The 9,790-nt window shown below is 37.6% G+C and overlaps 1 protein-coding gene across 9 annotated transcripts in view; it reads left to right on the forward strand.

Moving 5' to 3' along the window:
• The window catches only part of TNK2 (tyrosine kinase non receptor 2), a 325,816-nt gene extending 321,732 nt beyond the window's left edge, over window positions 1-4,084 (forward strand). For 4 of the 9 annotated variants that reach the window (XM_073626446.1, XM_073626448.1, XM_073626445.1 and 1 more), the window contains one exon: window positions 1,691-2,387. In XM_073626446.1, the coding sequence (XP_073482547.1) occupies window positions 1,691-1,988 (298 nt within the window). In that variant the 3' untranslated portion in view covers window positions 1,989-2,387. Of the gene's footprint in view, window positions 1-1,690; window positions 2,389-3,713 lie in introns of those variants that run through there. The other 5 variants (XM_073626447.1, XM_073626449.1, XM_073626441.1 and 2 more) reach the window with 3 other exon arrangements.
• The last annotated feature ends 5,706 nt before the right edge of the window (window positions 4,085-9,790 follow it).

The following is a 9,790-nucleotide window of genomic DNA, read 5'->3' on the forward strand; positions in this document are numbered from 1 at the left end:
AAGATAATCGCACTTTGGTATAAAACTTCATAGTAACAACTGTAACTTATGACATGTTGCACCAGAGAAAGGAGGCCTAAAGAATTTTTTGAGATATTGAACAAAATTACATACAGAAGTGTTGCTTTGTCAACTGTAGAATAGCTGGGCCCTTTTTTAAGTACACATTCCTAAATTGAGGGCCACAAAGAAGAAGCAAAGAGGGCTTCATGTGTCTGAGAAACTTGGCGTAACTGGACTAATTCAGGTTAAATGGAATTACTTTTCAGCATATAAAATATTATGCATCATTTTCTTGATAAAGGCATAACAAGATAAGAGCTGATACCATTTGTATTGTGAATGTAATGAATTGAAGAATGCAGGGATTTAGGTAGCTAAAAAGTAGATAGAGCTGATGGACTAGGGTAGCTCTACCACTAAAGTCTCTACCTCTAATGACCTTGCTACTATGTAATGTGTTTTATGAACTCCAACTCTGACCTGTACTAGTGCTTTAGGCTGGCCATAGATGGAGCAAATTTCTTTCCTGCAGCCACGGGTTGCAGGAATGAAATTTGCTTGATTCCTCCATCAACACAGACAGTGTTGAGAGGGAAATTCCTTCTGCAGAGCCATTGTGTTCTCCCAGCGGGGGTGGGGGAAGTTGTCCCCACCGGGAGAACACAATGATTATTGCTAACGGCTATAACAGCCGCTAGTAGTAATCGCATGTAGAATTCAACGGGCTGGTCGTTCGATTAACTTGGATACATTCAGCTTGCCCATACATGGTTCGAATCTCGGTCAGTTCCTGCTGAACCAGCTGAGATTTGAACTATGGCTCATTGCTGGCTTTAAGCTGTCCATAGGCAGCTCGAATTTTAGGCAGTTCCAGCTAAATCAGCTGAAATTTAAGCTGTGGGAAGCCCTGCAAGCACCACCCGGCTTGAGAAGTCAATTTAAAAATCTATTGAGCTGAGAAGACCATGAACTGGCAAAAAGTGTATTCTATGCAATCACTGATCACCAGTGCCACTGTGTTCAGGCAGACACCACACCCGCAACCCACAGTAGTCGGCAGTGAAGATTCTGCCACTGCCGTGGAATTTATGGGGCATGAGGAAATCATTTTTCTCTTGTTCAGTTTGCAGAAAATCGAGCCATGTATTGACTACCTTTAGACTTGAATGAAATGTGCTTTAGTACATTCTACAGTACTGTGCAAAAGTCTAAAGCTAGCCATAGATGGTAAGGTTTTTTTTTTTCCTGCAACCCAAATTGCTTGATTCTTTCATCAACACAATCAGTGTTGATGGAGGAATTCCTCTTTCGCGGAGCTATTGTGTTCTTCTGGTGATGGAGCCGTCCCAGGTGGGAGAACACACAGTGATTGTCGATAGCGGCTGTAGCCACGGGCAATAGTGGCATAAAAATCTGACATGCTGGTTGTACCTAAGTTGATTGATCAATCAACTTAGGTGCAATCAGCCTGCCCATACATGGTTCGAATCTCGACCGGTCCCTACTGAACCAGCCAAGATTCAAACCTTCTATGGCTGGCTTTAGACAGGTGTGAAAAAATGCTGTAAATTAAGAATGCTTTCAGAAATAGAAGTGTTAACAATTTATTTTTTATCAATTAACAAAATAGAAAGTAAATGAACAGAAGCGAAAAAATTTAATCAATATGTGTGACTTATTCTTCTAGGTACACTTGCACACAGTTTTTAAAGGAACTCAGCAGGCAGGTTGCTCGAAAAAACATCTTAAAGAACTATTCAAAGATCTTCTGTGGATGTAGACAGCCTCAAATCCTTCTATTTCTTCACGTAATCCCAGACAGACTCGATTATGTTGAGATCAGGGCAATGTGGGGGCCAAACCATCACTTTCAGGACTTCTTGTTCTTCTTTATGCTGAAAGTAGTTCTTAATGACATTAGCTGCATATTTGGGGTCATTGTCCCGCTGCAGAATACATTTGGGGCCAATCACATGTCTCTTTGATGGTATGACATGATGGATAAGTATCTGCCTGTATTTTTCAGCATTGAGGACACTCCTGATCAAATCTCCAACTCCATTTGCAGAAACGCAGCCCCATACTTGCAAGATATCTCCACCATGCTGCACTGTTGCCCGCAGAGACTTACTGTATTAATGTACCACTCTCTAGTCCTTCGCAAACAAACTGCCTCCTACTACACCCAGTTCCTATGTTTTTGTGCATAGGACATGGAAACAAGGCTAAGCAACTCAACTATGCACAAAAACTTAGGAATTGATGCTGTTTTGAAGGCAAAGGGTGGTCACACCAAATATTAATTTGATTTGGATTTCTCTTCTGTTTATTTACTTTCCATTTTGTTAATTGATGAAAATAAACTATTAACACCCCTATTTCTGAAAGCATTCTTAATTTACAGCATCGTTTCACACCTGCCTAAAACTTTTTGCACAGAAGTCTAAATTAACAATTAACTCTATAAGCACCTTGCAATAAATACTAAACATACATATGTACACTCTCACACATGTACATACTGTGTATCTAAGATCTGCCTATGCATATTTTGGTACAATATTAATGTTATTATTTCTCTATCAGACTCCATTCCTATATTGTAAAAACTGAAAAACAACTCCATTCAAAATGTTGAGCTGATAAAATACATGATATTTGATTTATTATCAGGTAAAAGACACGTGTGTCTGATCCTATATACCTTAAAATGGTTCTAAAGTAAAACATCCTGCAGTAAGGTAAAAAAAAACATTTTTGCATGTGCTGTGTGCCCCCCCCCCCAAGAAAACCCCACTCACCTGATTCCTGTATCAATCCAGCACTGTGCTTGGCTGCACCTGGTATTCCTTCCAAGGCTAAGCCACGCTGTGTGTGTTTTTAGATGCACACAGCCCTGCATGGGAGCAAGCCCATGTGAGTGCCCCCATAGCAAGCAGCTTACTATGGGGACACTCAGATAAGAAGAGAAGTGGACAGCCCTGGCAGGGAACCCTAGAGGAGGAAGTTTGGGGCTGCTCTGTGTAATATCTTTGCATAGAGCAGGTAAGTATAAAATGTTTATTATTTTTTTTTTTTTGAATTGCCTTTAAAATCATTTAGGTTTGTTGGAGTTGAAGGGGTTCAGCTGGTTTATAAAAGGCATAGACCATTTTCACTTTGCAATTTTATGTTCCTTTAGAGCAGGGGTAGGCAACCCTTCAGCTGTTGCAGAACTACCAGTCCCATCATACCTCTGGAAGTAATTGTAACTGCCAGCCTTGCAATGCCTCAGGGGAAATGCTGGAGGGCCTCAGGCTGCCTACCCCTACTTTAGAGCAATCTGTGTTCATTTCAACCAATCATGTACAAGTATAACCTTTTGAAAAAAAATCACTTGCACACAATTGGATATTCAGAGTGAGTATATTTTTTCCTTCATTAAGCAAAGTGCATATTCACTTTGCTAAATTAATATTCACGATTTCCGTAGTGTTAGGCCAAGATAATGTAGATGTCTAGGTTTAGTGTTAGGATCATGTTAAGGGTTAATTTTCAAGATTAGGTTAAGGATTGTTAGTGGGAGATAGGTCAATTTGAGGTTAGGTTAAAAGAGAAATTATATTGGTATTCATGTCAGAAGTCTCAAATACTTTACCTTTTTAATTGTTTTCATTAGGCTGCCAGGTAGTGTAACTTTTTTTTCTTTCTTTTTTTTTTTTTTATAACAGACGATGATACATCCTTATTGAAGAAAAGGCTTACTTGCACAACATATATCTACCTGGACTAAAACATTCATAAAGAATTTTCTGACTCAAGGAGCTTTCAGATCAGCTCTTTGGCTCTGAACTGGCCCCCTCAAGGGAGCTTCCTCAACCCACAAGGAGTGAACTTTTAAACCAACTCAGTGTTCTGCTACATGGACATGTGTTAATATTGCGTTTTCTCTTTTAATGTGTTTTTCTTTTCTTCCTTCTCCATGCTTATATGGGAATCTCGTTGTTTTTATATAAAAAGATGTGTAATTTTAATATATAAAATATCTATATATATGAATATATATATATAAATATAAGATATAAAGTTTATTTGGGAAAAATATGAGTTTTGAGTTTTTTGTTTTAACTTTTATTCTGAATCCATGTGTTGTAACTTTACAGATAGCAGTTCCAGACAACAAGTAAGATTATTAATTGAATGTCTGTTAACCTTGCTAAAGACAACAAAGGTCCCTCAGTTTCTGCAAGGTTCTCAGATGCACCTCTGGGTTAGAACGGCAACTCCCATTCATATGATCCTGTGCTGTGCAGTGAGTTGAGAAGGACAAACCTGCAACTACAGGGATTTAGATAACACAGTCAGCTGGCGAAGATAGAAACGTGAATAGTTTTGGGGCTATTCAGCAGTTAGATATATAACAAATAAACCTGCGCTAGCAATTTACTAAAAATAATTGATTAACTGTACCAAAACCAAATCATAAATAATCTATACAAATAATAGTGAATGTGAGAAATGTGTAAAAAATATTGATAATGTATACCATACACAATTAACCGCGCACTGGGTGAAATCGTGCATGAAATGCACTAATAAGGAAAAAATATGCAAAATGAAAGAGGACAAATCGCAAATATATGTGATGAACAAGCGCGACTATGAAGTGATATAGTGTCATTAAACTAATGCAAAAATTATATAAAATAAAAGCACTCTCATAAATGGTGAATGACAATGAAGTAAGCCTCTAAACAATCATAGACGCCAAGTGAAAAAATGAAACAAAAAAGTCAATTGCATCCAAATTTACAAATGATGGAATATCCATAGCTTTAAGAAGCTCCTTCACAGAAGGGACAGATGGCAGACTTCCAGCATATTCATCCGCAGGATGATATATGGCTACCGATATGCTGATGTTAAAGATGGTTGGGACCATAGAACTCGCGTTCCACCAAAAAAGAAGGGAAAAATATATGGCATAAAACCTTAGGATAGCATAAGGTCACCTGCGCATATATGCGCTACTCACAAGACCAGCATGCAGAGCAGGCATTCAGATAATTGGTCGGTTCGCCGCTGATCGGCGTGCGTTCCACCAAAACAGGAAGTGATGTCACTGGTACTGGTTAGCAGGCGTAGGCAGGATGTTACGTCGACGCGTTTCGCCCCTCCCCCAGGGCGTTATCAAAGACTAAACATCCCGCTCACGTAAGGAGCTATTTGTAACAGGCTCAATGAGTGACAGCCAATTACGGCCAATGGGTGAAAAATCACCCATTCCTTCCTCTGTCATCATATCCTGTTGCAATTAAAACTTTATTCAGTGGCCAAAGGCACAAACATATCCAATATGCAAATGAATACACCTGTACCATTTAACACTAGCCATCTTAAACAAAAATAAGAAATATATTACAGCATAATATCTAGACAAATACAAATTCTATATGCATATGTAAAATATTCGATTCCCTAATTACAATAAATCCTTTAATATAATATAAAATAAACTAATAGGCATATGAGATAAAAATATATATGTGAAAAATTACACGTACATATAAATAAAATATGATTAATCAAAAAATATTTTTAATAGAAACACTATACCTTACTGGATTGCTAAATCTTAGCAAGAAGAGTATGATGTTCATATTAATGAACATGGTATGGAATTATCCCAACAAATAAAAATAAAATAAAAATAAAAATAAAATAAAAATAAAATAAAAATAAAATAAATAAAATGAAATGAAAATAAAAATAAAAATAAATATAAAAATAAAAAATAAAAATAAAATTAAAAATAAATAAAAATAAACATAAAAAAGAAAAGAAAATTAAAATAAAATGAAAATAAAAATAAAAAAAATAAAAATATTTTCATTTTATTTTAATTTTCTTTTCTTTTTTATGTTTATTTTTATTTATTTTTAATTTTATTTTTATTTTTATTTTTATTTTTTATTTTTATTTTTATATTTATTTTTATTTTTATTTTCATTTCATTTTATTTATTTTATTTTTATTTTATTTTTATTTTTATTTTTATTTTATTTTTATTTTTATTTTTATTTGTTGGGATAATTCCATACCATGTTCATTAATATGAACATCATACTCTTCTTGTTAAGATTTAGCAATCCAGTAAGGTATAGTGTTTCTATTAAAAATATTTTTTGATTAATCATATTTTATTTATATGTACGTGTAATTTTTCACATATATATTTTTATCTCATATGCCTATTAGTTTATTTTATATTATATTAAAGGATTTATTGTAATTAGGGAATCGAATATTTTACATATGCATATAGAATTTGTATTTGTCTAGATATTATGCTGTAATATATTTCTTATTTTTGTTTAAGATGGCTAGTGTTAAATGGTACAGGTGTATTCATTTGCATATTGGATATGTTTGTGCCTTTGGCCACTGAATAAAGTTTTAATTGCAACAGGATATGATGACAGAGGAAGGAATGGGTGATTTTTCACCCATTGGCCGTAATTGGCTGTCACTCATTGAGCCTGTTACAAATAGCTCCTTACATGAGCGGGATGTTTAGTCTTTGATAACGCCCTGGGGGAGGGGCGAAACGCGTCGACGTAACATCCTGCCTACGCCTGCTAACCAGTACCAGTGACATCACTTCCTGTTTTGGTGGAACGCACGCCGATCAGCGGCGAACCGACCAATTATCTGAATGCCTGCTCTGCATGCCGGTCTTGTGAGTAGCGCATATATGCGCAGGTGACCTTATGCTATCCTAAGGTTTTATGCCATATATTTTTCCCTTCTTTTTTGGTGGAACGCGAGTTCTATGGTCCCAACCATCTTTAACATCAGCATATCGGTAGCCATATATCATCCTGCGGATGAATATGCTGGAAGTCTGCCATCTGTCCCTTCTGTGAAGGAGCTTCTTAAAGCTATGGATATTCCATCATTTGTAAATTTGGATGCAATTGACTTTTTTGTTTCATTTTTTCACTTGGCGTCTATGATTGTTTAGAGGCTTACTTCATTGTCATTCACCATTTATGAGAGTGCTTTTATTTTATATAATTTTTGCATTAGTTTAATGACACTATATCACTTCATAGTCGCGCTTGTTCATCACATATATTTGCGATTTGTCCTCTTTCACTTTGCATATTTTTTCCTTATTAGTGCATTTCATGCACGATTTCACCCAGTGCGCGGTTAATTGTGTATGGTATACATTATCAATATTTTTTACACATTTCTCACATTCACTATTATTTGTATAGATTATTTATGATTTGGTTTTGGTACAGTTAATCAATTATTTTTAGTAAATTGCTAGCGCAGGTTTATTTGTTATATATCATCAAAGTGTAAGCACTTTTATCCTGCAGCTGCAAGAGGATTTTTAAAGATCACTACATTACATGAATTAATTTGCGAGCGCTGTTTTATATATATTTTTTTATTATTCAGCAGTTAGGCTATATACCCTAAGGCAACTTAAATATAAAATTTCCTGTCTAATTGGACAATACCTAAAGCCTAGTACACACCACTAGTTTTTTTTTTTTTTCTTTACGTTTAACCCAGCGGGTCGAACGAAAGAAAAACTGACAGCTTCGGTCGGAGCCGCTAACTAACAATCTGAATACTACAGCAATCTCCCTTGCTGTTCTGTTGTGTTCTGACAGGGGGATGCCCCCCGCCAGAACGCTCTAGTCAACGCTCTCAGCCATTGGCTGAGAGTGCTGATCGGGAGCCGGTCGGTTGCTGGTCTTCCAGCATGCACGTCCGACAGAAGCCGGCTGAACGTCCGGCTTCTGTAGGACTGGCTGCCATACACACTGGCCGAATGCTGGACCTTTTTTATTGAACTGTCGGATGTCACCTGACATTCAGCCTGTATGTACTAGGCCTAACCCTTTGCTAACCACACACAAAACAAAAAAAAAGCGCATGGCTGCAACAACTGAAAGCTGTGAAATTTTAGATTTAGCAACCATCTTCTTTTAGAAGATTGTTTTTTTTTTTCATTCTACCTAAAACACACTGACACTAACTGACAGTAATACTAATTAAAAAAAGAAAAACCTGCCCAAAATATACTGACCTTTGACCCTGACCTTGACCCAAACACTAAAGCCTAGTAGACACCATGAGTTTTTTTTGGTTCAACCCAGCAGGTTGAACCAAAAAAAACCTGACAACTCTAGTCGGAGCCACTGTACTAACAATCCGATGTTAGTGCAACGATCACCCCTGCTGTTCTATTGTGTTCTGACAGGGGGACGGCTCCCCCTTCAGAACACTCCAATGAACGCTCTCTAAATAAATAAAAATTGGCTGAGAGCACTGATCGGCAGCCGGTCGGCTGCTGGTTTTCCAGCATGCACGTCCGACAGAAGCATTGGCATTTCTCAGACTGGCTGCCATACACAGGGGCCAAATTTCGGACGGTTTTTATTGAACCGGCTGATGTCGCTCGACATTCAGCCCGTGTGTACTAGGCTCCACCCTGACACTGACCTAGATCAAACTTTTTGATCTAGGTATTTTTTCTTTATTCTTTATCTTTTAATTAATTTATTATTATTATTATATATATTTTTTTTTACACATACTTTTTTTTTTCTCTGCAAGGAGATAGATACTATGTATCTTTCTTCATTGCCAGAGAGAGAAACACAGGGGTGGGCTTTACAGTAACTGGTCACTGCTGTAGCTGATCAGAGGCTACCACAGTGATCATGTGAACCAAAATCGGAAATTCCGGGTCCTGATTGTTAGTACGGGAACCAGGGCTCTCGGTGAGACCCCGGGCTCTGTACTGGGAGTGCACTGTGTGGCACATTCTCAGCACAAAGGGAGATATGCAAATATCCGTCCCCACGGCAAAAAGTCCAATGCAGTGGTGCCGCATATATGTGTTATGTTTGCCCCATGGGGTTAAGGGATTTAACCGTGTTTTAATGTTTGAAAGTTGGAATGTTTTGTAGTAATCCAATCTTGATTAGTGCTTCTCCAGAACTTTTACCTGAGTTTGTTTTGATAGCTCCATGATTCAAATGTTCAGATAATCGCTTACCATCTCTGGGGCCTTCCAGAAAGTGGTGTATTTATTTCCCAATTGTACATTACAAAACAGAAAGGGTCCTAGTTTTGGACCATGAGTTATTCAGCTACTTGCAGGTAATTGAACACTGCCAAACAAAGCTGTAAGGACAGCCCAAGCATAACTCATCCCACTACCAGAAAGCCTCAGTTATTTCTACTCTGCCCAGTTCACTGTTCCCAAGGAACAGTGAACAAAAGAGGCATTTGCTCCATTCTTTGTCTGAATAGTCTCAACAAGTTCCTTTAGAAGCAAAATTCCATGTGGAATCTGCCAGGTCAATCATCGCTTCCCTCCTGCCTTATGGGCTATTTGGGCATCAAGAATGTCTACCTAAATATCCTTAATTCCCCCCCTCCATATCAACACTAGCTGCAATTTTTAGTGGGCATGCAACAGTACCAATCTGTTGCTTTTCCCTTTGGCCTGCTAACCTAGCTCTGTGCGTCTCTCAGGCTATCCCTATCTTGGGATACCTGGACAGTATCCCACTTCAGGAACAGTTGGGCTGTAGGAACAGTTCATCCACACTTTGTCAGCCTAGATCAATCAGACCGTGCAGAGGTTCAGATGGACGATAAAACCTCCAGAAGTTAGCACTGGAACTGACTACTTGGAGTACCTGAGCTTGATCCTGAACAAAGCCCTGTCCAAGGTTTTTTCACTTTGGATGAATTCCTGGCCCTCCGCTACCAA

The sequence above is a fragment of the Aquarana catesbeiana genome, linkage group LG04 (genome assembly GCF_042186555.1).
Source record: "Aquarana catesbeiana isolate 2022-GZ linkage group LG04, ASM4218655v1, whole genome shotgun sequence".
In the NCBI taxonomy this organism is placed as follows: domain Eukaryota; kingdom Metazoa; phylum Chordata; class Amphibia; order Anura; family Ranidae; genus Aquarana; species Aquarana catesbeiana.